The 25,544-nt window shown below is 47.4% G+C and overlaps 2 protein-coding genes across 2 annotated transcripts; one reads left to right on the top strand and one right to left on the bottom strand.

Moving 5' to 3' along the window:
- Nucleotides 1-676: 676 nt before the first annotated feature.
- Nucleotides 677-6,302, top strand: GDE1 (glycerophosphodiester phosphodiesterase 1). Its single transcript, XM_084271110.1, has 6 exons — nt 677-1,003; nt 1,819-1,994; nt 3,218-3,323; nt 3,970-4,062; nt 4,779-4,990; nt 5,355-6,302. Exons 1-6 carry the CDS (start codon nt 749-751, stop codon nt 5,500-5,502), a joined length of 990 nt encoding a protein of 329 aa, XP_084127236.1. The 5' UTR covers nt 677-748; the 3' UTR covers nt 5,503-6,302.
- Nucleotides 6,303-7,331: 1,029 nt separating this feature from the next.
- Nucleotides 7,332-25,284, bottom strand: TMC5 (transmembrane channel like 5; the record flags this gene model as incomplete). The annotated part of the gene is made up of 22 exons (XM_084270975.1): nt 7,332-7,681; nt 8,209-8,254; nt 8,543-8,641; nt 9,676-9,762; nt 10,075-10,153; nt 10,946-11,119; nt 12,409-12,542; nt 13,363-13,438; nt 14,039-14,134; nt 15,729-15,826; nt 16,624-16,702; nt 17,295-17,461; nt 17,608-17,763; nt 18,316-18,460; nt 18,998-19,149; nt 20,305-20,553; nt 20,840-20,930; nt 21,509-21,608; nt 22,077-22,169; nt 23,614-23,718; nt 24,468-24,667; nt 25,211-25,284. 22 exons carry the CDS (start codon nt 25,282-25,284, stop codon nt 7,569-7,571), a joined length of 2,613 nt encoding a protein of 870 aa, XP_084127101.1. The 3' UTR covers nt 7,332-7,568.
- Between the last annotated feature and the right edge of the window lie 260 nt (nt 25,285-25,544).

The following is a 25,544-nucleotide window of genomic DNA, read 5'->3' on the forward strand; positions in this document are numbered from 1 at the left end:
CGAGCTGTTGCCAGGCACAGCAGGCAGAAGCGTAAGGCCACGGGCAGTAGGTACCGCCGGGGCTCCAACCGGCTGGGGCAACAGGGCACCAACATTCACCTCGGCTGTGTCTGAAACACGCAAGAGCTCAGCGCAGTCTAACGGGCTGCCCGGTCCTGCCCCGCCGCCGGGAGCCCCTCGCCGCGGGCCGCCTCTGCTCGCCCTCCCCACCTAGACAAGGGCCCCGCTTAGGACAAGACGAGCTGTCCCGGGGCTCAGCCGCGGCTCCTCTAAGCGAGCCTGGAGGGGTCCGGCCACGCTGCTCTCCCCCGGGCTGGGCCCTGCGGCCCGCAGGAGCCTCTTCCCGCCACGCCGGGGGCTCTGGGCCTTGGGCTGTTTGAGAGCTGGCGGACGGGGCCAGTGCAAGGACGAGTCGCGCTTCGAGCTCGGCAGCGCCCGCCGGGCACGGCTACACCTGTCCCTCGGCCAGCGCCGCTCGATTTTACCTGAGTGGTGTTTGTCTGCGATCCACATTGCTGTGCGGGGCTGGCCCGCTGCTGGGCCGGGCCTGGGCCTGCACCGGCCGCGCCTCCCAGTGGGCGGGGCCAAGCGCGGATTGGCTGGCACTGACAGCTGACATGTGCGGATTAGCTGACGGCCGGTGGGTGCCGATTGGCTGGAGCTGGGCGTGGCGGTGTTGCCATTGCGGTCGCCGTTTGCTTGAGAAGAGGCGGCCGCGGGTCAGGACCCGGTTCCGGTCGCTGCTGCCATGCTGTGCCACGGGGAGGGCCTGCTGGGCCCCCTGACGGCGCTGCTGGGCGCGGCGCTGGCGCTGAGCCGCAGCCCGTGGCTGGCCTGCCTGCTGGCGGCCGGCCTGTACCTGGCGCTGCACCTCTTCAGCCTGGAGCCCGCCGCGCCTCAGAGCGCCCAGCGCGTCCTGCGGCCCCGCGGCGCCGCCTCCCGCATCGCCCACCGCGGCGGCGCCCACGACGCGCCCGAGAACACGCTGGCGGCCGTCCGACAGGTCAGCGCGCCCTCCCCGAACCCTGCTCCCCCGGCGCTGCCCGGCCCAGCCCAGCCCTGCCCGGCGCTGTCCTGTCCGGCCCGGCGAGCCGGCCGTAGCCCTGGGGCGCTAGAGGCGAAGCGTGTTCGACGTGCCCGGCCGCTGAGGGACGCGCAGGGCCTGGGGCGGGGCCGTGAGGCAGAGCCGCCCGGGGTCCGGCGGCGGTAGCGCGGCCCGGGGTCCGGCGGGGGAGAGACGGCAGCCGGTGGGCAGCTGCACGCACCGGGGTTAGGGCCGGTGAGAGAGCCGGCGCCGAACCCTTGTCTCCCGAGTAGCTCCGGCCTCTTCCGACTGGCCGCGGGAGGCCCGTGGCCTGTCAGGCCTGCATCCTGCATCCCGCAGTATTCCAGCCGCTGGCGGATCCTTGAGCGGCGCAGCAGGAATGAAACGCTGTATTCCGCTGGCGTTGCAACGGAACGTGCTGCAGACAGCAGCTCAGTAGCAGAGCTTTTGCCTTCTATCCCATGAAGATCTGTACCGAGAATCCAGCCCTAAAGGAAGACCCAGTAGCGTGAGAACCTACGGCTGCCTCCCCTGGGAGGTGCCATGTGCAGCCAGGGGTTGGAATCTTCTGGAGAATCACCTAGAATCAGGATGAGTTGTATCGCGTCTGGGACATTGCTGCCCTGATGGTTCCTCACCCCTCTGGAGTAACCTCCAGTTAGGGTTTATGACTTTTGACCAGAATGCAAGCTAATCACAGCTGTACCTGTGTTAAATCTATAAAGCTGTCTGGTGTATATGTGATTTAATTATTTTTTTCAATTTCTTTTAAGGCAGCTGAGAATGGAGCAACGGGCGTCGAGCTGGATCTGGAGTTCACTGCAGATGGAGTTCCCATTCTAATGCACGATGAAACGGTGGAAAGGACGACTGATGGGTCTGGAAGGTTGCGTGACTTGACTTTTGATGAAATTAGGAGGCTTAATCCATCTGCAAAGCACAGGCTGTGGTAAATGAACTATTGCTATTCTGAAACTACCATTTTGACAGTGAAAAAAACATTCTTCGTAAACTGAATCATTGATTTGACCCATCGCTGGTGAAAACTTCTGTAAATTTAAATCTCACTCCCCTCTGTGGCTTCTCATTTGATTTTAGAAGCATATGAGATGCTACCTCCTTATGTCCTTACAGTAGGAACACTGAAGCAGAGTTGAGATAATTGGCTTCCAAGGACAAAATCCACAGGTGCCTTGTGAGGGAGGTTAATCCCTACCAAATTGGCTGCAGGACACTAAAGATACTGGGAGTTATATGTTAAAATTGGCTAAAGTAATTCCTTCTATAACTCATTCACATCTATTTCTTGACTAATTGTGTCTTGGGGAGTCTGAACATTGGGATTATGCTGTTGGAAAGGAGCCAAGCAGGTTTCCTGGGCAGTCTGAGGTAAGAGCTCTGACCCAGTGCCTGATGAGGACCTTTCCAGTGGTATGTTGGGAAAGTATTTTCCTACATTACTGAAATTCTGGTAACAGCACAACTTGTACAGTATCACAAGCGAATCCCTTTTAGGGGAAGAACTCATAGCATGTGCTCCTGAGGACACCGTGTTAGGGATTTCCAGACTTGGACCACCTGTGAGGCTGCGGTACAAGTAGCATCTACCCCATCTGTTTCTGGAAAGGTGATCACCCAAACCATTCCACATGGGCAGTTACTGCTGATGAGCTGTTGTTCACTGTCACCTTGTTGGGAGTAACTGCTGGATGTGGGAACCTACTCCTCCATCCTTGGCTTGTCTTGCTGGTTCTGCCAGGATCTGCAGTTTCTGGCTCTGGGCTGAGGGGCACAGCCAAAGTAGGATGAAGTGCTCAGCAGCTGGGACCGAAAGCTTTGTTGTGGTAGTGGAGGAAGGAGGTGAAGAGCTGAGGTTTGTGGTTCTGTCTGGGACATGAGGCTAGCCAGCATCAGATTAGACCTTGAGTTTGGGCAGATGCCACGGTCTGGTGGGATTCTGGGTGGAAAGGAGATGTCTTGTATCCCTCTGTATGCTCAGCCTTCTGGGTGAGAGCCTCTGCTGCAGCAGTGCTTGGCCCTGCCTGGAACACGGGTGTGTCAGCAAACTGCCTTCAGGAGTGCCTGGGAAACCGTGCAGGGTAGCTGGGGACATGAGTGCCCCTGCGTGTGCATGTGGACCGTGACTGCATTCCTGAGTCTCTGTTTCTGCAGGAGCAAATTCCAAGGTGAAAAGGTGCCAACTCTGAGAGAAGCTGTTGTGGAGTCTTTGCGTCACAATCTCACTATCTACTTCGATGTCAAAGGCCATGCGAGTCAGGTACCGCTCCCTCCACCCTTCCTTTGGGTGTCCAGCGGCTGCTCTGCCGGTTCAGTCTGACACGAGTGAGGCTGGGCCAGCTCTTTTTGTCACCCCAGGCTGGGCTGTCAAGCGAAGGTGACACATTCCCTCATCCTGTCTGTTTGTCTGGGAAGCTGATAGAGTTGTGTGAGCTGAGTTCCACTCCCAGCGCTGCCATGAAGCAGCACGGTGCATTCCCTGGTTGGGAAATCATAAACTTGCCTGTAATTTGTGTTACTGAAGGCAGGAACAGGTGATCAATCATTGACATTCCATGCAAATTAGAATCTTTCTTTAGCATAGCAAAACATGGAATTAAACACATTTTTCTGATGAACTAAACCTTTGTTAGTATTTCAGAATTACATCCACAGTGTATTTAAGGGATTTCAAACACTGAGGATGCTGTTCACTGCTGTCAGCAGAGTTGTGCAACCCCCAAAATGCCATTTTCATGTTCACGATACAAACAAGAGGCTCTTTTCCTTCTCCCCCTTTTCCATTGCAATCTTGTTACACAAAACATGAAGGTATTTTTAGAGGGGATCATTTAAAATTGATTTTGCAGCACAAAGTAAACCAGAGCCTGTGTACAAAGCTAACAATTGTGTGTCTCTCATGGCAGGCAGTTAACGCCCTGAAACAACTCTACCTGGAGTTTCCGCGTTTGTACAGCAGCAGCATAGTCTGCTCTTTCATGCCAGACGTTGTTTATAAGGTGACCTTTCCTAACAGTTTACTTTGGGCTTTGTTAGTCCTGTCTGGGAATCTCAGTAAGAGACCCAGCTCCCAGTCCCGGGTTACTTTGGGGGTGTTTAAAAAGACCTTTTTTTTTTTTTTTTAAATAGAAGTGTAAATAATCAGTCTCCTGCATAACTTTACGGGATCACTCTGTGCTCCTAAGATGCACGTCTCCATCTAGAGCAATTCACTCTGAGCTACCAAGAAAAAAGTGTGTGACTCCCAGAGCCAGCTTGTGGCCAGGCCTTGGTGTGCAGGGGCACTGCCGAATCATAGAATCCTGGACTGGTTTGGGTTGGAAGGGACCCCAAGGATCATAGAGTTCCAACCCCCCTGCCACAGGCCTGGAGCTACACAAGGTTGCCCAGGGCCCCATCCAGCCTGGCCTTGAACACCCCCAGGGAATACCCCACGTCTTCTGACGTGTCAACTGGTCTCAAAACGGTTTCCTAATTCTCACTGCCACATTTGATTCCATCACTGTTCTGCCCTCCTCTTAACACAAGAGCAGTTGCTTCTTCTGTATGTTTTAAAGAGAAGAAAACCCCAACCCCCTGAAATAGCAGCAACTTTACTAAAAGGTTATGGAGGGATCTGGTAGTGCTGCAGATGCAAGCTAGCACTTCCTCCCTGAGCTCTCCCCATGTACTGGGCTTTGGTGTGAACCAGAGTCTCTTCCTCTTCATCTCCCAGATGCGACAAGCCGACCGGAACGTTGTAACGGCGCTAACGCACAGGCCCTGGCACCTGAGTCACCTCGGGGATGGGACACCCCGCTTCAGCTCCTCCTGGAAACATTACTTGTACATGATGATGGACGTGGTTCTGGACTGGAGCCTGCACAGCTTCCTGTGGCGGCTGTGCGGGGTGTCAGCTTTCCTCATACAGAAAAACTTTGTTTCTCAGTAAGTGCTGGAGGTGGCTCTGTGTGGGGTGGTGGTGTCAGTCTGAGGGTGTGTGAGGGCAGTGGTCATGCAGCTTGGGATGTTCCGGTTTGCGTCACCTGGGGCTCTTTAGTCTCTTCACCCTGGGCCATTAATTATTTTAAGCCTCTGTCTTTCCAATCTGTATTTTTATCTATCAGATCCTCAGTTTAATCTCAAAGGGGAAGAAAAACTGTTGGTTTTGCCCATTTACAGTGATAAACCACAAAAAGATGATGTTGCAAAAGATGACACACTATGTGGTGTGACACTGATGCAGGACTCAAGCTCGGCTGTAGCCTCAGTACAGTCAGCCTCCTCCTTAACATGTGGTTGTTCCTTGCAGAGAGTATGTGAGGCACTGGTCAGCGAGAGGCGTTCAGGTGGTTGCCTGGACAGTGAACACCTTTGCAGAGAAACACTACTATGAAAACGTCCTGGACTGCAGCTACATCACCGACAGCCTGGTGGAGGACTGCGAGCCGCACTACTAGACCTGCGCGTCGTGGACACTCACCCCCTCAACAAGCTGTCGTCCTAGTCAGAAAGGTCTGAATTCACCATGGAGAGGTATGTGCTGGTGCAGATGGGAGGCTAACAAAGATGCTGGGAAAAGGAGGAGGAGGAATTTAACTCCTGCACAGTTGGATCTCTGCGGCTGCAAGGCTGGACCAAGCTGAGGGAGATGATGCTGGGGCATGGAAGGCTCAGATGAGACAAGCTAACCGGGCGAGACACTCTGGCATCGGGCTGCTTTGTAATTCTCAGGCTGTTCCTTTGCTTTGTTCAAGCCTTGGTTATAAAGTTGTACCAGGAATTTCTGGTGGCAAAGTTTAAAATCATACCTCCATTTTTAGTAACTTAAATGGTCTGTTGGACAACTGTGTAACATTTGAGGTTGGTTGATGCATCTTGAGCCCACTCATGTTGCTGACTCAAATCCAAACCTGAAAACAATGGTGCTAAACAGAGGGTGGGTGTGTTTTGCTCCACCTGTGGGGAAAGGCAGTTGGCTACATCCTGACAAGGAACAGCAAGCCTGTGCCCCGCGTTCAATGTGAAGACTATGAGAACTACTGAATAAAGCTTGAGGATCATCTTATCTTCCAGACTTTTATTGGGGGAGGAGAGAAGGTTGTTTCTTCTACTGACACAGCACAGGGGTGTGTTTTGTATGGAGTGTGGGGAGCGGTAGGACAAATGGAGCTAAACTGTCTTTTTGCTTTGCTGATTGTCTGCATGACTGAGGGTGCTCACAAGGAGAGGGGGGAATGTAACCTGGATTTAACTTGAAATCACAAGCAGCTGCAGTTACAATAAATGAGCGTCTGACAGCTCCCAGGTACCGTGCTGATGTCAGATGTCCTCAGGAGCGCATGTTGCTGGGTGGCTGTTCCACTGAGTGTAACCCCTCCATTTTATCCCAGCCCTGTGCTGCGAGCAAGCCTGGCTCAGCACTGGAGGGATGGGCAGTGATTAGCCAGAGCAGAAAGCCCATGTGGAGCCAGCTGTATTCCAGTCTGCTTCCCTTCACCACTCACCCCCACCCCACATTGCAGAGCCACCACTCAGGCTGCGGCTGTGCATCCTGCACTGTGCATACCACCAGTTCTCAGCTGCTGCAGCCTCTACCCCCCTGACCGCTCCCAGGGAGCGAGCAGCACAGGGCCCTGGCTCCAAAGGTCCAGGGTTTAGCACTGCTCATTGGGCCACCGCGCCCAGCGCAAACACTCACGTTCCTCAGTCCCAGTGTTCCCTGCCAGGCGTGCAGGAGAACAGGGAAAGCAAAGCTCTGGTCTCACAGCCTGTGTAAAGTTTGTTCTTTATGTAGCTTTGGTGGCTGGTTTGGGTTGTCACCAACCCCAGCTGAAAAGATGCAGCTCTTCCCTCTGGATTCTGTGCACCCAGTGCCCTGAGGGAGGACAAAAGAGGCAGTGGTAGAGAACAGGCTAACAACCTGCAGCCCGTGTCTCAGAGCCAGCTGGATAAAGAGAAATGATCAGCTGTGTTACACCCCCTCTGCCCCTGCCTGGCACAGGTATGTGTAAGCGGTTTGTTGGCACACAGGGTTTGCACGGATGAGAGCTTCAGTAAGTAGTCACTCAAACAAGGGTCTGAGAGCCTGCTGCATCAGAACTGGTTTGGTGTGACTGTACCCAACAGCCAGAGCTGAACAGCAGCTCACCCTGCTTCACACCAATCACTCCACAGCCACTGCCATGTCTTTAATTTCCTTCTCTTGGATTCTGGCTTCGTGTTTGGGTTAGCTCAGACCAAAGCACTCTGAACAACGTAACTGCTATAAAAGCAAGCTTAGGCCAGAGCTTTTATTTACAGGAGGCACGCAGGTTACCTTGGATTTAGCCCAAAAATGCCCAGTTACTGTACAGGGGAAGGGCTGGGCCTGGGGAAGGGCCAACTCAGACCAGGATATTCCCTACCAGACTGGTAACCGCAGGCAGAAGGCGTTTCCCAGCTCTGCTCCTGGTTTTCTCTTCCACAGGGAGTTAAAAAAATAATCTCTGAAGGGTTCTTTCAGTCATCTTCTGGCTGCTCATGGTCAAAAGTCTCTGTAGTCTTCATCCTCCCACTGCGCTGCTTCTCTGGCACGCAGAGCGAGTGCCACCGCCTCGGACATGCCTGGGGTGCCGCTGGCCTGGGGCACCTCCCAATCTGTTTGCACAAAGGAGTAACGTTAACTCTGCTGTGCTGGTGTAACAGCTGCCCATCCCCACTAAGAGCCCCGTGTCCCATCCGTGGAATGAAGTTCCTTGTCTCTGTAAGCCAGGAATAGGTCAAACTGCCACCAAGTTTCCAGGGCTCACTTCATTCCAGACATGCTGTGTCCTAGGGCATCCTCTGCACCACCACCAACCCCTGCTCAGGCTCACAGTGGGACAGGAAGGATGGGATGGGATGGGATGGGATGGGATGGGATGGGATGGGATGGGATTGTCCTGCCCGTGCCTGCTCCCTGAGACAAGCCAGCTCCTTCACACACAGAAATCCAGCTCCAGCCTGTGCTGGTCACCCGAGGAGCTGCCCATCCTACAGGGAGCAGTTACCAAGCTCTGGCCTCTCTGCTTTCTGCTGGTACAAGGTGCTGAAACTCTGCCCTCACACACCAGGCTACTGCAGCTCTATACCACAGCAAACAGTTACGGAGCTAAGAGCTGCTGTGCTGCACAGCGGTTGCTCACCTTGTGGGAAGCCAGTCGCCCTCACAATCCCAGGGGAACCAGGATACTGAAAACAGAAGTCACAAGAGGATTTAGGTGGAGGTTTCCCTCACATGCCTGTCACCTTGTAATTTAAGAGCTGCCCATCACCTGCTCAAAGCCATACTCTCCAGCTCTTAAGCAGCTTTGTGCGTACGAGTACTCCGTACTCTGATGGCATTTTTGTGCCTGCTCCAATTAATCTTCACAGTTACTTCTATACATACTCTTTGCTCAATGTAACAGCTGCTGCCTCTATCCTGCCCCAGGTTCTATGAAGGGAAACCAAGCAGAGATGCCCTTTCGACCATCTCACCTCATCGTAGGATGTGCTTGGATTTCTCTCCAGAGCCCTCTCCAGGTAGCCTGGCAGGTGCTGGGCCGGGTCCCTGGGCAGGTGGTCCGAAGGGTCCCTCTGAAATTCAGAGCACTTGGATCAGCAGTGCTGCACCCAACCACGCAACGAACCGCAGTCAGCGCTCCTCACAGCCGAGCCCACCACCCTTGTTATAGGGAAGTGGCTCCTCAACCAGATCCACAACAGGGTTGTTCTGGCACCTCCCAAAGCCTGAGCTCACAGCTACAGGAACCCCCCACCTTGGGGCTCTCAACCATTCCCTTGGGACTCCCACCCACGACCCTGGATGTGGCCACAGGCTTATCCAGTATCCAGAAGTCCCCAGCACAGAGGTGATGCCTGTTCACTTCCAGCTCCCTCTGTACAGGCAATATTTACATTGCCACATACAGGCAATATTTACATTGCCACATACCTGTGTTTACCAATATATCGACAGTTGTCACTACGTATCTGTCTCACCCCATTAATGATGGCAAATCATCTGGGGAATTCAGGCTTGGGGGCTACCCAACAGACCCTTTTTTCTTCATCAATATGTAGATAAAGTTTTCACTCAACCCCAATAAAAACTGGGCAGCACCCCCACATGCACATTTTAACACCAATGTGGGGCTCAGTGGGCAGCACAGATTTGATAAACAGACATATAATGGCTTCAATTTATCTTGATATTGTTTGGGATGTAAAATGGGTAGGTTGAAGCACTCTGCTCTACCCCAGCTGACTCGGGGGGCACAACCCCCAAGGGAAACACAGAGTCTGGAGTGGGGAGGTGGCATCCCCTACCCCAGCAAGGTTCAGGTGTAGCCGAGCCCTTTGGTGACCATCCCAGCGCCCCCAGCCTGGGAAGGCTTTCTTCAGCCTCATAATTTAAGTAGCGTCCAGTGAGGGCAGGGAGGTTTCTGTCTCCTTCCCAGGTTAGATTCCAGTCTGGAAGAAGGAGTTAGGGAACTTCCTGGTATCTTTAGCAAGTCATCAACTTATGTGAAGGCTTCACTAGAGACATTCCCCAAAACACAGCCCATCTGCAAGGCCAGAGGAACCCCCAAAAATCATACCAACAGCAGTACCTGGGTTCCCAAACCCACCTGCAGGGCTGGAGCTCTTGGCACAGATGTGTTTGCTCTCTGCAGTGCCCGGAGTTTGTTAAGCAGAAACAGTTTATCCTTCCCTTCCTGCAGCCAAGACACGTTCAGTCGTTAGCTGGAATGGACCTGTCCTTCTTGAGAGGCTCAAGGTATACGAGTAACCATCCACTAATCACTGAAACTCCCTTCATTGTAACATCAGCTGTCTGCAGAGGGAGCTGCAGCAGCGCAACTTGAGGACAAGTTACTTTGCAACAAGTCTGAGAGTTCAGTTTCCCTGCAGCTCCCACCCTCCCTTGAACCATCACAGGAAAAGGTTCCAGCTCCACAATGGCAGGATGAGCCAGGGGACAAGGAAACTGTGTTTAAAGAAAAGATAAAGCTGGAAGTCAGACTTACGTTAATAATTTGCTTCTTTAAGAGTTTGGTCATGGTCTTTCTTCCTTCTATTATTTGCCAGTAAAGATAAGTAATAATTCTAAACACAGGCACAAAAAAAAAGAGAAGAGTCCAATGTATTAGTACTCAAACCTAGGAGTGTTTCCCCCAGTCGTTGCCTCAGCAGCAAGTTCCCTTGTTTTACCATTATATGCATACAGCCACAGACACTATAACTACATGTGTGTAATTACACGAGGAATGGCAAACACATTAAACTGCCTGAGACATTCTCATAGAAAAGCCCTGAAGATCTATGGACCTGGATTTAAGAGCGACAATTCAGGTCAGTCAACAATACAAGGTGCATTTCAGATAACAAAGAGGAACCTGATGCTTTTGCTCAACTCTGGGTCGTTTGCTTAGCGATGTGCCTGGACCTTCAGTCACCACACCAAGCACTTCCCGGCCAACCCTGGTCCCACTACAACAAGTGGGATCTTGTTTTACAAGACTGGTGTGCACAGCCCATGCTGGGAAGGGGAAAGGAGGGGAAAAGGCAATCCTGACTGTATGGCACGTGCCTGCTTGCTGGCGTTCCTAAAACCAGTGGTGCTAAGAACTGGAGCCAAGGCACCAGTGCACTAGCCATGTCCAGTGAAAAGCAGCACGTGCTACGGTTAGCAGGAAGGTAGTCTCTAAAAAGCTATGGCATCCTAACATAAAAGGCACAGGGTTTATGACTTCTTCATGTACCTCAAATGCACAGATTTCCAATCTACAACCATCAGTGAGGCTTTAAAATGCACTCTGCAATTCATTTCTATGTCATAGTGAGTGTGTCCCACTTCAGGTCCTTTCCCGGTGCGTTTCAGTATCAGCAAGTACTCACAGGACAATAACAGAGAGGATGAAGAAGAAGAGTTCATTTGTGATCAAGTTATGGTAGATCCACGCGACCCATTTGGAGGCGGTGTGACTCTCCAGGGCGTGGATCCACTCAGAGACGGCAGCGAACATGGAAGACAAACCTCTGAAAGGGCCACACTCTGCTGAAGGCTTCAACCTGCAGGCGTGAGACAGCGCGACCTAAAGCTTCGTGTGTAGGCCAGTCGCTCCGTTAACACTGTCAGTTTGCACACCAGGATGCTGGTTAGTTTGCTCAAACCCTCAGCTCTCTTCAGGCCCTCAGGGAACTTCCACAGTCTACATGTGATTTTTTACTTGGGTCACCCTCCAGCCATCAACACCCTGACCCCAGACCACGCTGGGACAGATTGATCCCCAGCCCTGTGAACACAACCTTGACCTACATGCAACAAGTGCATCAAAAATCTGGTTTTCCAAGTTTTATATTATATATATAATATGTTCATATAATAAATATAATAAATATATTAAAACACATACACAAGTCATATAAAATATAATAAATATATTTTATATGTTGATAAAATATATTCCCATATAAAATATATTTTGTATTTCTATCTAAAATATGTTTGTTATATATTAACATATTATACATCTAATATATTTTTATAAAATAAATTTAATTTTATATATTATTATCTTTTATATATATATCTCAATACAGTGACAGGCAGCTTATAAACATTCTTGACACGAGTCCCTGCAGTAAGGCAGCCCCCATAGCAAGAACTAACATTTTCAGGTAGACTCAAGCAGGAAAGTGTTGTTTCTTTTGAAAATGAATAATTCCAAAAATCCTACCTGGAAACATCTGCCCTAAAATATCCCATCCCACCTGGTTTCAGCAACCTGGCTTAGTGAATATTGAAAGCTGAGAATTGCCACATACGAGGGAAGAGCTGCCCATCTGCCCTCATTACTGTGACCAGAGTAACAAAGCAGCTTGGAAATACCAGTAAGAACCAAAAAACTGATTGCAGAGCTCAGCACCCCTGAAAAAGAGCTTCTGATGCCTGTGAATAAACCAGAAGTTGACCTCAATATTGTTTCTGCAGGTGCTTCTCCAGTGCAGAGCCATGTGGCCTGTAGCATAAGTCAGTCCAGGAACTAGGACTAGATCACAGAAACTTTTAAGGGAGAGGAAAAGCCAGATTTGCCATGACATTTAAACAGGAACCCAAACCTTCCAGGTAACTTTGTTTCTCCTCCCACTTTCTTATGGGACAAGTTACTACATTAACCAGATTCTTGCAAACTCACTGAGCACACCTGGCTTTCAGCACACAGAACCTCTCCTGAACACCTGAAGCCTCCTGTCGGTGATCAATACAGCTCATTCTATAGGAAAAGGAAGATTCTTCTGCCTGGGCTGAGGTCAGGCAGGACAGTGTGGTAGGTGTGAACCCCAGCCATGTTCCATACCTCCAGACAGTGACCCCGATGACAGAAAGGACTCCCAGGAAGGAGGGGAAGAAGAGCAGGAACATGAAGGACGTCATCATTTGAGCTGTTCTCCAGGCTTTGCGAGGGGGTTGGCAATTCATCATCAGACTGACCTTCAGAGAGATGAATGGCTCTTGGAGTGGTGTTACCTGCCACTCCAGCTTGGTTTAAAGTCAATCCCACTGAAACTGCTGGCAGCAGTTGCTGGAACAGCACCTTTCCAAAGCTTCCAGCAACTTTTTATATGACTGTGATAAATACACACTAGTTCTAGAAACCATCAAGAACATAAGAGGCAAACTGTGGTTCTGATGGGTTCTTCCGGACACTGGCGGGTAGAGTTTGCTTTCTGGCATACACAGACCCACCACTCAGCAAAGTTTGATTTGGTCTTTCTAGCTATAGCTTTGCTCTTCCACATTCAGCTACAAACTGCTCAGTGACCCAACAACCTATCATCTAGTCACACGACTGAGACAGAGAACTCTGAAAAGATGACATTTCTGCTGTGATCTTTAGCTGAATCACACTGCTTACCCTTGGGTAGCTCAGGGGGCACGGTTCTGGGGAGTAAGCAGGAAGCCAAAGTCACAGGTCAAGTGTCTACACTGACATAGGCACTTCTGCACCCTTAATTCCCCAGCTTTTAATTTCACTACTTAATTCCCTCCCCTTTCTACCTGTGCTCTTAACCCTCCTATAACCCTTCCACATTATCCCTGCACCCCCAAGTTTCACAGATTTGTAATTCAAGAGAAGGCAGCTAAACTGTGATCCTTTAAAGCACACCCCCACCAGCCCCCAGTCAACTGAAGTGCTCCCCTAAATGCGAAGTCCCCCAGCCTCCCGACAAAGCCAGCACTTCAATGCAAGAAATCCTGCCCAGATTTCAAACAGTGTCCATTTGTGATAAATATATGTAAAGCTTGTTACCTTTTTCACATAAAATACTACAGAAAATGCTATCATCTGGATACCAGGCAGCAGAGGTGAGAAGAGGATACCAATCCTGCAAGGATTTGTAAGAGAAAAGTTACTTTTTCACTACTCACCACACAGCTCTCAGTGCACTGAAAGCAGAAAACATCACCCCAACTTCACACACAGTTAGTGCTGGCTTATTTGGAAAGGTAATCCTGGAGCAGCAAGTGAACCCTTAAAAAATACACCACTTCAAACACACTGATCTGTGGACACAGCTGCAAAATCCTGTCGTAACTGGAGTATAACAGGCTCGTTCTTAGAAATACAGCAGCTTTTCCAGGATTAATACTGAGACCAGTTCAAGAGGAACACTGTTCCAGTGGAGAAGGAATCAAAACTCTTTCACGTTCCTCTTTTGGGCTTCTCACAGACCAGAGGCCACAGGCTGAATGACTTACTGAAGCTGTTGTTAGTACCTGTGGAGCTACAGAGAGCTGCAAGTCACAGCCCTTGCAAGAGGTGTTTCAGACATCACCTCCCTTGGGCATTTATCCTGTTCCTTCCCCCTTGAAAGGGGGTGATAAGAATAAAGAGGGAATAAGAATAAGAATAGAGGGGGGATCTAAGAATATTCCACAGTGTTTCTAAGTGCAAATGGAGTTTTGGCCATAACTGTAGAATTTACCAGGTCAAAGTCTGTGCGTAGATCAGATCTAAAACGTTTCGCCCGATATCAAACTCTGGCAGCCCCAGGTCTGCACAGACTGTGGTTCCTATAATTCTGGGGGGAAAGAAAACAACAATACAGCATTTATTAAGTGATAAAACCCTTTGCAGAAATCTCTACAAGTGGCCTCCTGAATCCCAGCACCAATGGCAAATTACTCAGGGGCTTCATTACCCACAGGTCATGCAAAGCAGCCACAGCTCATTGATCAGACAGCACATCAAAAGTGAAACAGAATTTGGCTAAAGCAGATTCCCCAGAACACACAGTGGGAGTGAAATAAGAGCTAAGATATTTTTTATGCAAAAAAAAAAAAAGGGGGGGAAGGATTTATAGCTGTATCAGCAGGCTATTCTTATGCTTATGATAAAACAGTTGAAATGGTCTCAGGTCAAACCTGTAACAGCTCTTCAGTTCCTGAGTCTTGACAAATTTCAGGCTTAATCAAAAAAACCCATCTTGCAGACTGATTCCCTTAACATACCCTAAAGTGTACTCTAAACTAGCTGAGGTCACAGGTAGCTGGGATACACACAGGTCAGCAAGTGCCCAGAGGATCCCTACTGACCACCAGCACCCCCTTCTTATCACCTCATTTCTCCTGAGCTGGGAAGTTTTGGTTTCTGTTCCTTGTAGCAAGAGCAGTGTAAAGGTTGTGGTAACTATCCCCTGTCTCCTGGAATACAAGTGTCTGTGCCACCTCAGTCCCAGCTGGGTTATGGATCAGGGCTGGGCTTGCAGGGGGTTACTCTGGATGCCTGTAAGTAATTACAATTAACTGTATTTTAATCTTTCCTGGTTCTAAACTGGTGCTTCCCACAGCTGAGTGAAGGACACTCAGAGCTGACACGGCACTTCTGGTGCTGGGAGGTGGCTTTCTATCTGAACAGGAGGAGGATTAAAGTACAGCAGTACGAGCTGTGAAGAGACAATCAAGGGCTCCCCAGTGGTGGCTCGTGTTGATTTAGATTACAGTTAACAGAGTCCCACCTTGTAAACCAGGATTGTTCACATCATGTGCTTGTAAATGGGCACAGCCAGGAACCCTACAAGGTCCTGAGCTGGCAAGCACTCAGCTACTCTATTACCTCCCGTCAGAAACAGCGTGTGGCAAGAGGAAGGTACACACAGCAATGTCAGAATTAAATCACTTGGTGCTCATATGTGCAGCTGGATTCATGTTTGGTTAAAAACACTTCCTCACCTACACTTGAGAGTCATGACCCAGCTTTACTAAGACTGATTAAAATAATCCTTTAACCTTGTGTGCAGTCTGTAGAGTGACATAATGAGGAGGAAAAGAGCCCCAAGGAGAGGCAGCAGTGTGCCTGTGCATGTGCTGAACAGCAAGACTCACTGCTTCACACCATTCCCTCTGTCACACCATTCAGGACATCGAGGGGAGCACAGTGTTTCCACCTCCAAATGGAAGAAGGACACAGTGTGAGAGTAGAACACTACACCCTCTGACCTCCTCCTAAGGAGCTGCAACATACACAAGGCACATCCCAATAGACTGCGCCTGGTAGGGACAACCAGGGAAGCTTCACTGGTGCCACAGTCATGCTACTGTTGGATTTCTCCTTGGAGAAGGAAACAGTGTCTTTGGTTAATGAGGAAGAACAAAATTAGCAAAGTTAATACTCACCTTCGTAAAAACTCCCCAAAGAAAGAGCCAAGCAAACAAAAGATGAAGTCAACAACAACCAGGCGATAGATATCTTGGCCAACCAGAGTCTCCCAGCACTTTAAGGAGGAAAGAAAAATTAATGTCATATCACAGAATCACAGGGGTTGGAAGGGACCTCCAGAGATCATCGGGTCCAAGCCCCTGCCAAAGCAGGGTCCCTGGGACAGGGCGCACAGGTCGGCATCCAGACAGGGCTGGAATCTCTCCAGACAAGGAGACTCCACACCCCCTGGGCAGCCTGTCCCAGGGCTCCCTCACCCTCACCAGGAAGAAGTTCTTCCCCAGATTGGTGTGGAACTCCGGGTGCTCCAACTTGAGGTCATCGCCCCTTGTCCTGTCCCCACAGACACTGAGAAGAGGCTGCCCATTCCCCCTGTGTCCCACACTTCAGATATTGATAAACATTAATAAGATCCCTTCTCAGTCTCCTTCTCTCCAGGCCGAACAGCCCCAGCTCACTCAGCCTTTCCTCGTAGGGGAGATGCTCTAGGCCTTTAATCCACTTCATACCCCTCTGCTGGACTCTCTCCAGGAGATCCCTGGATTTTTTATACCAGGGAGCCCAGAATAGTCAGAAATGGTGCAATTCTAACACTGCTCTCAAATGCCTGGGCATCAGAAACTTGGGCTATAGGTCAGCATTTCACTCCTGTCCTGACTAATCTCACAGCTGACATCTCTGAGCAATGCTGCAAACCAGCTGAGACCCGAGCTGGGGGATTCACTTTGTCCTACAGTTCATTTCTCTGGAGATGCAAATGAAAAACCAGGGGGTTGGTAAATTCAGCTTTCACAAGACACCACAGGCTCTTTGCTGGGATTGTGTCCCAGAGTTTTACTTTTGAATCTTTACCTGTGACTCTGAGGCAGCCACAACGTTGAGCCAGTAGTAGCAGAGTATTCCAACAATTGATATCTTCAGGACTATATTTCTAAAAGAAAAAGTAACAGCACTGACAACTGGTCCATAAGCTGAGTGGAGAGAGCAGTGGCAGGATGGCTGCTACGCCCTTTCACAACAACAAAGCACTGCAGAGCACCAGGAGCTCTCCTCAGAGCTCAGACACAGCATTATTCTGCTGTCCTGGCAGAAGGCAGCTGGGCATGACAACCCTGGGACAAGCTTCTGCTGAACAGGCTGATGGCCGTGTGGGTTCCACAGGGGAGAAGGTCTGAGAGGTGTTGGGGTTGTGTGCTGGTAATTCCATACACCTCTAATAAGTAACATCTCACTCCTCTCTCCCCTTCCTTTCACTGGGGGCCTAACAGCCCAAGGGCCATCCAGGTTACAACCAACACCTAGCCCAGTGTCACAGTGTGCCTGACCAAGGGGGAAGCCATACCCCATCCTGCACAGAGATGTTAGTGCTCCAGAAGGCTCACAGTACAAAGCAAAACATGGAGGGAAGACAAGTTGTCCTCCATAGCTCCCTCCTCCCACCACACCACCACACACAGCTTGTCATCAGAAGAAGATCAGACAGCTTCAAGCAAAGAGCACTAAGAGATGGTAGCAACAAATACCTGGCAATGGTGACATATATATGGTATCCAGGGGTCTGAAATTTCTCCAGGTGTCCGAGCCAGGAGTAGAAGAATGGGATGAAAGTGTTGAGGAGAGATGCCACAATAGGTAGGACCAACATAGCAGCTTGGTTTTCCAGGTCATTTTTACCCCCATTCACAAACAGCTTGGGAAGGAAAAACAAGAACAAGAGTGCAGAACAGCCCCAACTCAGAGCTTTAACCAAAACTCATGTTGTGTTCACAAGAAGACACTTGGCACCTCTCCCTGTACGTTCTCTTGTTAGAGACAATCACATCCCTGTGTCCTTACCCTTAGGTTGTTAATGGAAAGGAAGTAAACACCAGCACAAGCAGCTACTGCTGTTCCCAGGGATGCAGCCCAAGAGCCAAGATGAATCACAACACGGACAGCTCTCTCTTTTACTGAATAATCCAGAACTTCTCTGTTTACTTCAGTGAGGTCTTCCTGCAAGGGAACACTTTCATGAGAAATTCCTTCATCAACAGCAGAAAGCAAAACTTGTTTCAAGTAACTACTCAAGACACTGAATGTCAGACGATTTTCTAGAAGATGGGCAGGGAATATCCTGTGGATCTTAACAGGACAGCTTTCTGTTCCCATCCTAAAAGTCTTGACAGTTACCCTGTGTTTCACAGATAATATTACAAACCTGCCTTTTGCTTACAAAATGGTTAAATAGCAGGAAGAAAAAACAGAAGAAATACTCTGTTGGGAAATATTTAATAGCAATGGAGATGCATTAGGTAGAACAGAAGCACACAAATATTTATATGCAGCTTAAAGAGAAAAGAGAAACAAATAGCTAAGCCAACTCCAGGAGTTCAAACCAAATGAAACCTAGGTCAGGAGGACTTAAATCTACTAGGAAGAGGACTAGTGGTGTTCTTCAGTCACTCTGACAGGGACTTGCACATGCATACAGATCCAGATGCACAAATACATCTCTGGCAGAGGGACTCAAGCACAGTAGTTTTGTGCCTTTCTACCCTTTTGTACCTTTATTTGTGTGCTGAGATTCTTTTGTTTCAGCTTCACAGCTTTTTCATTGGTTATGTTGAAGTCCCAAGTGCAGAGGAGTTTGCTGGTGTTCCCAGCGTACGCCCGGGGGTTGATGAAGTTCTTGCTGAAGGATTTTGCCATGCTGCAAGGAGAATTCAACTTGTGAGGTGTGTAATGGGAGACACATCCAGCCTGCAGAGCAGGGCAAGGAGGGAGGTTTGACAGTGCTTCTATCCCATCCTAAGGTTACTGGAGCTGTGTCAGAGCCTGTCACATAAGTCATGGAAAATAAAATTTGATGCAGAAAAACCACTCTCACATTTCCTTCTCCTTGCTGCTGCTGCCAAACTTTACCTCTGGAAGGTCACATCTATAGCAGAGGATATTGGGAGCAACAGCTTACAAAAGGGGGATCATGGTATTCATCGGTTTGAACTGGGATTCTCTGTGTGTGCCTTGCTATTTTGTAGTTATTCTTCATTTGTCTAATAACAGTTTGATTTCTGGAGGCTGTCTTTTGAGCAGGAACTTCTACTCTAGACCTGGAAACACACTTAGACCTTACAGAAACACATTCAGGTAACTACTCCTGCCAACCATTTACAGGGTGGGCTTTTTTCTGGTGGGATTTTCTTTTTCCCCTTCAAGTAAGTGATAGAAGAATAAATAATTACTTTACCTGAACAACAAGATAAGAAAACAGATGACAAAATATAGTCCAACAGTGAAAATATAGGCCAGCTGCATGTTGTAAGAGGGACCATTCTCGTTTTTACGGATTGTAGCGTTGGTGTAAAAGCCATAGTAGAGTACTGTTCGCTGGAAGTAGCCCTGAAAAGATATGGGCATCTCTTAGTATGTTTGCTGGCACCTGCACATGGTGGGAAGCTTCTCCTGAAGCTCCATAAGTGGAAGTGGGAGCTGTCCCCTTCCCTCCTGTGAGATCACAGGTGTGATCACATTTCTAAATATCTAAATATTCTTTGCTCTCCTTCTGTCAGCTAAATCTTCCATAGTTTTGAGAGCTTCTAGAGGTACAGAAATGACTTGTATCCTCAAGATTCACATGGTATGGCTGTGAGCATTCAGTGCCTTTGCAGGATTTGTTCTTTTCTGAAAATTCCTGAACTGGCAAGGGCTTGACTGCTCCTTTCTTAGGAGCCAGGTTGTGTACTGACAAATTGTTTCAGCCACAAAGGAACAATGTGACACTGGACACTGAGAGCTGAACTCCTGCAATGCTGACTGTAATTTGCAAAGTTAAACAGCATTACTACAAAACACAGCAAATTAAGGCCAATTTTAGAAAGGAAAGATCAAACCCTTTCCTTTTTGGAAAGTGAGAGCAGAGCCTTGTTCATTAACTAGAGAAATCCTTTAACAACAGTAAGATTGACACCTTTTTTTTTTAACCACAAAGAACAGAGAAAAGAAAACATTATCCCAGATCCCCTAGTTGTTTAACACTAGTCAAGTCAGATCAGTGCAAAAATCCTCCTTTATAAACAGCCTGGGACTTTATTCCTTGACTGCAAAGATCCTCAGACAATGAAAAGCTCCTCCTGTTTCCAGGGCCCAGCGAGTTCAGTGGGTTGCCACAAAGAGATCTGGAAAAAGGAAGCTTTGGAAATGAGACAAATGCACAGGATTGCATTTGGAAATCAGAGGAAAATTAGGAAAAAAAAAAAGTGTGAAGACTATTTTAGCTGTCTCTGGAAGGGCTGGCTTCCTCTGTGTCTCTTTCTGAACATGATGAAGTCCTGAAATCCTGCTGAGCACAGGAGACAAACACATCAGGAGGAGTTCATTCATCTCACTCTGAGTCAGTTGCAACTTCTTTTTCAAGCATGTACTAAATATTCTCTCCAGTCATTTAAAATCCTAACTCCACCCCTTAAGAAATACTAACTTTTTTTACTCTATTGTGCATTTTAAAGCAGATCCCTTGCACACTGCACTAATAAAAGCCTGTAGTTAGATACTTACAGCTCCAGTGAACAGCTCCAGGCCGGTGAAGGAAAGGTCATTGGGTTCTGCTGCGATAAACTGTGGGATTGTGATGAAACTGAAGTTTATGAGGAAGGAGAAGATGTTGAAAGTCAGCAGCCACTTCAGGAAAATAAAATAGGAAAGAACACTTGTTCCAAACTTGGCACCAATGATCTTCAGAGTCTTGTGAAAGAACTGCAGTAGGTGAAAGAATTCTGACAAGGTATTTCCAAAGCGCCGAAACGACTGCAGAGCAAAAGCAGAGAGAGGTATCTCAGTAAGCAGCCTCAGAGTATGTAATAAAGCCTCACAGCTTTACAGTCCCACTGCAATAAGAACAGATTTCCCCCCACTACATGCACCATAAAATGCTCAAGCTGGTGTTCCCAAGTGCTACCATAACACAAGTAATTATTAATGAACACTGCAGCAATTAATTGGTTCTTTGTTAAGTAACAAAGCAAGACACCAGATACCTCTGGGGACAGCACTGACGTTGCAGCTGAAGCTGTTTGCTGTGACTGACACTTACCACTGCTGCTCCCTGCAGACAGTCAGTACAGCAGGAGAGCTGAACACAGCGGTGCCTTGGCTTTTTTGTTATCTCTTGAAGAACTTTATTCCTGGGGAAGAGTAAGGCAGGGGGTAACAAGCACTACAGCATGGGTTGCAATTAAAGCAAGTAGCCATTAAGATGCTGTAAGTAGTTTCACATAAACACAGAATTAATAAAACATGGAGATGCTCTGCTGGTTCTTTTTCTCTTTGCTGATACCAAGGGTCCTATCAGAAACGTTCTAACCCCATGACTAACTCATTCTGGGACCAGAATTTAAGTATATTCTGTGAGGAGACAAAAGGATGGTTGAGACCACGTGGTCCCTTCTCCATTTTCAATGGCCAACATCCAAGTTTCCTTTGAAAGGGAATCACAAGTCATTATTCACAATCAAATCTCAAGGCCTTGATATTCCCTTTTATATTACCCCAAGGGATTTTCCTCACCCAGAGAAAGGACAATGACCCACCTTTAAATTACTTTTCCTTGCTAGACATTAACTTTTGAAGAGCGCATTACAAAGTACTTTGAGTCCTTTCAAAGTGACAAACCAAAGCTGAGCAGGTGGCAAACACCCATACCTGACAGCGAGATGGTCAAAGTACAGCGTTTGTGAAACTAAACAGAAAAGTTGATTTTTACCTGATTTCTCTCTTTTTTTTCATAGTCTCTGGCATCTTCTGGATTGCTTTAATCCTTTCACTAGTGGACATACTGGCAAGATTTCTAATTAACTCTTCCTCTGTATAAAACCATTGAAAAATCAAAGTTTCAGGATAATAATACAGTAATTCTTATACAAAATCTGTAATTGATATAATGACATTCCTCTTTACATTGCTACCAAGGTGTGGCAAGTTTTGAGACTTGATAATACTCCCCAGAAGATCCTTGTCTCCTTCAGCAATGCAGATGTAAGTAGTACAGTACTGGATGTTTGAAAAAATTGCTTGTTTAAAGTTAATACAAATTCTAACAAATTGTTGAGCTCTTCCTTCTACAATTTAACACTGCATTGTGTTTCTCTGATCATGGGATTTTAGTGTGTGATTAGGGTATAAAAGATTAATCACTAGCATTAAACCAAATTGTTCGTAGAACTGCAGGAAGACTGTACATGCAATGCTGGTGATAAACCAAGAATAGCATCAACCACACCAACCTTGTGCAAGATGCTATTTAATATTGACCCCATTATCTAAAGTCCTACCTTCTCTGCGTGCTGGATCTGTCTGAAACAGGCTAGAAGAAGTCATGAAGGTCTCATCAGGTGGTCTTCTGTTCCGTCTCTGAATAAAGCTATCTAAACAACATGCACTGTTATTTAGTAAGCTGATAGTAAGCCCAGATACTCCTTAATTGACTTAAGAAATTCAAGTTTCACTTTCACAGGAACAACTGGAAAGCATACCTTTAATTTTCACTACCTACATGCAAACATTTTCTCCCACTCACTGATTTCCTGGCCACACCTGACAGCCACATGCCATTTTTCAGATACACTCTGGAGAGGAGTTACTGAGCCCAGTCTTCAGCTATCAGGGAAAAATTTGTCCTTTAACCCATTTATAAATGTGCACATGGATTATTCAAGACTTCCTTCCTAGAAGACAGGTTCTTTCTTTAAAAATCCTTCCACTGACTTGAGGGATTGTCTTAGAATCACACTCAGTCATGATGAATAAGTTATATGTACCAGAGTCTTGTTTCCCAGGGGCCAAATCACCACTGTTCTGTGGTTATTCAAACACAAGTGACTACATTTCTTACATGCACCCACCTTTCAGCCACAAAACAGATGAGTTTAGCCAGAACTTTCCTTGTTCCCCCTCCCAGCAAGCTCATGGCCAGTCTGTAGCATGTTACATCCCCCTTTGCAGCTCGATACTCTGGTGTGGAATGTGCCAACTGACAGATCTGTTAGTCAACACACACATTGCAGGCTCCTTCACCATATTTACTATTTAGATCTATCCCTGCTGTGTCATTTCCTCTTTAAGCCAACTTCCCTTGTAGCAATTGAAAAGAATCGGAAGAAGCATCTGTGCCTCCCTGAGAAGATACTTGTTGACCATATTCTTAAAGATGAAAAGGAAAAAAAAATAGTCCCAAGAATCCCTCACTTCCAGGGGCACAAAGATGGTTCTTTCAATGCATCTGGGTAACAACTTCAGGAAAGAACTCTTAATTGCATTCCAAAAGCAGCAGGCAGGAACCAAACCGATTGTAACAGAACAGTTACACCATATGGAAAGAACAGTTCCTACGCAGAACATGAACAATAGGCAATGCTAGCCTAAACCTGAACCTAGATCATACTATTCCAGACGCCCTGTGATTTAATGAATGTAAATCTCTAATTACTGTTATAGTCTAGAATTTACATGGAAACAACATAGTGAAAAATTCAGCAGAGAAAGGTTCAAAGACACATCCTATCCTCTCCTTATTTCCTCCTACAACAAGTCTCTTCAGATAACTGTCAGTTTGTTTTAATGTCAACAAATTTATAGGAAGTCTGAGTTAAAATAGGTAGGAATTTGATCTTTCATTGCTCAAGAAACAAAGATCTCCCCCTTCAGAAAGATCTTGAAAATTTCAGCTACAACGATGTAGGATAGAAAAAGAGAATCTATGGCTTATGATTCTTTTTATTACATTAAGATCTTCATACCTGGAACAAAGCTTTTAATGTTTATCATTTTATAGCTTATTTATTCTGATGCACAACAATCCTTCTGTCTTACCTTCCGATACGTCGGAAATTCTGTGCGCATAGGGGCGATCCAGGGGATGGAAGGCAGGAGGGGGGCTGTACGCCAGTTCTGGCTCCGGCTCAAAGGAGAGATTATCTGCTGAAGGGAAGCAGAGTCACACCGAACGTTGTACACTGCGAGGGATTGTTTATGCATGTACAATACCAGCCCTACTGACCAAATGCAGCTCTACTGCAAACACAGAGGTATATGTGATGAAGGGAGTGGAACCCCTTCCTGATGAGGAGAGGCTGAGGGAGCTGGGCCTCGTTTGCTTGGAGGAGACTGAGGGGTGACCTTGTTAGTGTTTATAAATATGTAAAGGGCGAGAGTCAGGAAGCTGGAGCCAGGCTGTGCTCAGGGACGGTACAGGTGTGAGCTGGAGCAGAGGAAGTTCCATGGGAATGTCAGGAGGAACTTTTTCCCTGTGAGGGTGACAGAGCCCTGGGACAGGCTGCTCAGAGAGGTTGGGGAGTCTCCTTCTCTGGAGACATTCAAACCCACCTAGGACACGTTCCTGGGGGATTTAGTCTGTGTGATCCTGCTCTGGCAGGGGGGTGGGACTGGATGAGCTTTCAAGGTCCCTTCCAACATACACCCTAGCATCCCATGACTTACACAGTCCATACAAATTGATATTTACTGATCTGTTAATAGAGCAGACAGTCCAGGGATCTGTTGATATAACATCCGAATGACTTGCAGGGACAAAGCCAAAAACCTCACTGCCACCAATGCAAAGATACACAGAGCTGAGCTTTGCAGAGCTGCAGGACTGTCAGGACAGAGTTAGACATTACCTGGTCCGATGCTTCTGTAAGCCAAACACATAAGAGATGACATACCCATGGAATTGCCATATGGACTTCTGCTTGGGTCATGAAGTCTCGGTAAAGCTTCGCTGTAATCAGAGCCATGTCTCATGGGGGCCATTGGTATGTCCAGAGAGTAATTCTGTCCTCTTCCACTGTGTTCTGGGTAGGAACCATGCAGTGAAGCATCATAAGGCCTTTGGTGAGAGAACAGATTGTTTTGAGAGCTCCTCCTGTGTGAGCAACAAAAAGGAAAACCTTGAGTGCCACAAAATCCTCAATAAATATTGTTAATAAATTGTTGCCTATGATCATCAAAATTAAGTACATTATAAAACAAACTGACACCAAGAGGTTTATTGCATTTAAAATCCAACATTCTAATTCTGGTTTGGTCATCAACTGAATTAGAAAGACTAAAACTTTTAACTACCTGAAGTTAGCTCAGTCTCCTAAACAGGAATAACTGCATGTCCTCATTTTCCAGGCACATTGTGAAAATTACTGGAACTAAAAAGCATCCATGACACTATGCCATAATCCCTAAAATACATTTAACTGATAAATTAATCTAACATATAAAAAGCAACCATGCTATTTCTCTTGAGTGCTGCCTCCCTGATAACAGCTTTAAAAAATTATGCCTAAAAATGCAAGCATGAAGGAGAGATTAAAAGAATTTCACAAATTAATACTCTGGAGAAAAAGTTTCTCCTGCATAAAAATAGGTAATTTAATTTCTTACAGCACAGTCACAACAGAAAGAATAAACTCACCCTCTATCAATTTCCAGGGTCTCTGAGAAGTGGTAGTCTGGATGTTCAAAGGCTTCATTGTAATGATAAGACATGACAAGTCCTTGGTTTGTTCCTTATTTTCCTCTCTATTGGTTCATCAATATGCTCATGGGAGGGCTGAGTACAGACCTAATCACAAAATAGGTGCACATACATACAAAATGAGAAGAAAGAAACTTCATTTTAGTATCTTTGATCTTTGCCACCCTGCTTTACAACATGGGACACCATAAATGGGAAGTGGGTCTAACCAATGTTTTTACCATGAGGAAATTACAGTCCACCAGAAGTTGCAGGTAAAATGGGAAGTAAT

Source organism: Gallinula chloropus (assembly GCF_964237585.1).
Source record: "Gallinula chloropus genome assembly, chromosome: 15".
NCBI classification, from domain to species: domain Eukaryota; kingdom Metazoa; phylum Chordata; class Aves; order Gruiformes; family Rallidae; genus Gallinula; species Gallinula chloropus.